Source organism: Plasmodium sp. gorilla clade G2, assembly GCF_900097015.1.
Source record: "Plasmodium sp. gorilla clade G2 genome assembly, chromosome: 10".
Taxonomy (NCBI): domain Eukaryota; phylum Apicomplexa; class Aconoidasida; order Haemosporida; family Plasmodiidae; genus Plasmodium; species Plasmodium adleri (nom. inval.).
Genome location: NC_041702.1, coordinates 992501 through 995000, shown reverse-complemented (window position 1 = coordinate 995000; position 2500 = coordinate 992501). Strand labels below are relative to the sequence as shown.

The following is a 2500-nucleotide window of genomic DNA, read 5'->3' as shown; positions in this document are numbered from 1 at the left end:
TTTTTCTTTCTTTTTTGTTTCTTCTATTATATAATTTTTCGTATTAAGTTCCTCTTCTTTATATAATTTCTCTTGTTCTTGAAAAAAATTAATCATATGACTAAGAAGGGTTGAAATATTATTAAGATAAAAGTATTATAAATATGTGACCACGTCAAGTATGACAAATATATAAAGAGAGAAAAACTTTCTTATTTTTTAATTATAATAAAAGTATGCTCATTTATATCAACAAAAAAAAAAAAAAAAAAAAAAATATATATATATATATATATATAATATATATATAATAAATATTTATATATATATATATATATATATATTTTTTTTAACCTTTTTATTTCGTTTTTATTCAAGCTTTTTTCTTCATTTGTACTTTTTTTAAATTTCTTCATATGAACAAAATTTTCATGTTCCAGTATGTTTTTTTCATAAATATTTTTTTTTTTTTTTTTGTCCATAAGTTTTATTATCATCTGATTCATATCAGCTTCTTTTAATGTCGTAGTGTCCATATTTATTTATGTCCACGTAAAGAAATAAAAAAAAAAAAAAAAAAAAAAAAAAAAAAAAATAATAATAAGTAAGTAAGTAATGAAGGAACAATGTGAATCAAACAATGATAACTTATTAAACGATCAATATATATATATATATATATATATATATATGTGATAATATATTAATAGCACATAAATAATTCAATATATAAACAAAATAATAAAAGGGAAATATTTTAGAGGACAATTTAAAGGAAGGAAAATATATATTTCATTGACAGAAAATTTGTTTTAAAATTATATTTTTATATTTTTATTTATTTATTTTATTTTATTTTATTTTTGTTGTACGTAAATTGTGAGGACATTATTTTCCAACGTGTACACGTAAGGAGAAACGAAAGAAAGGGAAAAAAAAAAAAAAAAAAAAAAAAAAAAATATATAAATAAATATATAATAACATGACCATATTTATAAATTAAAATAATAATCAATGTATTCACTATTGCAATTCTACATATAAATAAATTAATAAATAAAAATATTTATTATATAAATATATTTTTATATTTTTATTTTATATTATGTTCTTAAATTCTTTGTGGAACCTTAAAATTTTTAAGCATAAAATAAAATAATATTATATTATATAATAATATGTTTATTATATATAATACATAAAAATGTAAATATAAATATCTAAACATTTAAATATAAAATAATATCAATTATATAAATTATTATTATTATTTTTATTTTTGTTCCATTTTCATTTTACATGTGAAGATTTCCTTTTTTTTTTTTAAGAAAATATAAAAAAAAAATAAAGTTTATGGAAATTTTATTATTTTTGCTTTATTATTATGAAGAGCAAAATAAAAAAACATAAAATAAAAAAACATATAAAGGATGTATATATATATATATGCATAAGATAAGATGATGCTATAAATATATTATATTATATTTGTGTAGATAAGTAAATATATATATTATTATATTTATATTGTAAATTTTGATAATTATTAAAGATTCATATATATATTTATTTAATGTGAAAATTAATAGTTTAATATTACCCTTTCTTTTTTTCTTTTTTTTTTTTCTTTTTTTTTTCCTTTGTTATATAACAATAAAACAAAACAATAAAGAAACAAACAAATATATATATAATATATATATAATATATATATATATTTTATTTATGTGGTAAAATTTTCTGATTTGATATTATATAAAATTATTTTTTTTTCTCCAGAAATTATCAAATTTTAAATATATAAACTTTTATTCAAATAATATATTTATTGAAAAGAATTAGGAACCCTTTTTTTTTTTTTTTTTTTTTTATGAGAAAAAATTAAATAACTATATATGATTATAAAGATATAGATATTATAATAAATACATAAATAAAATATATACATATATATATATATATATATATATATATAATTATGATAGAAATAAATATAAGAATATATTGAATTAGTTGTCATAATATATATATTAAGATATATATCCCTAATATTTGATAATTTCCATATAAATAAATAAATATATATATATATATATATATATATATATATATTTTATTTCCTCTGTGAAATAATAATTTTGAAAATTTTGACCATAGCAAAGATATACATATTATATATATATTTATAGATTTATATATTTATATATTTATATATTTATATAAGTTTTATTTTTTTATTTATTTATTTTCTTCTATATTGATTTTACGACACTTCTTTCCAATATATTTTTATAATCTAATTATTTTATATATAATGAATTATAAAAATAATATTTACGAAATATTAAGACAAGAGGACAAAATAAAAAGAAAAGCAAAGCAGCTGAAAGAAGATCAAAAAAAAAAGGAAAATGAGAAAAAAGACTTCAGCACTTTTTCCTTCGATGTAAGAAATGAAATTTATGTGCATATGAATCAAAAGAAATTTTATAAAATAAAGAATATCACCCACAAATATAT

The 2500-nt window shown here is 14.5% G+C and overlaps 2 protein-coding genes across 2 annotated transcripts in view; one reads left to right on the top strand and one right to left on the bottom strand.

Moving 5' to 3' along the window:
• Positions 1-515, bottom strand: part of PADL01_1024600 (conserved Plasmodium protein, unknown function) — a gene marked incomplete at both ends in the record, with an annotated part of 1109 nt that extends 594 nt beyond the window's left edge. Inside the window, 2 exons of the mRNA XM_028682316.1 lie at positions 1-100; positions 334-515. The exon at positions 1-100 is cut by the window's left edge and continues 3 nt beyond it. Coding sequence (XP_028538606.1) covers positions 1-100; positions 334-515 — 282 coding nt within the window. The remainder of the gene's footprint in view (positions 101-333) is intronic.
• A 1779-nt stretch (positions 516-2294) lies between these two features.
• PADL01_1024500 (conserved Plasmodium protein, unknown function) overlaps positions 2295-2500 on the top strand; it is a gene marked incomplete at both ends in the record, with an annotated part of 1397 nt that continues 1191 nt past the window's right edge. Inside the window, one exon of the mRNA XM_028682315.1 lies at positions 2295-2426. Within this exon, the coding sequence (XP_028538605.1) occupies positions 2295-2426 (132 nt within the window). The remainder of the gene's footprint in view (positions 2427-2500) is intronic.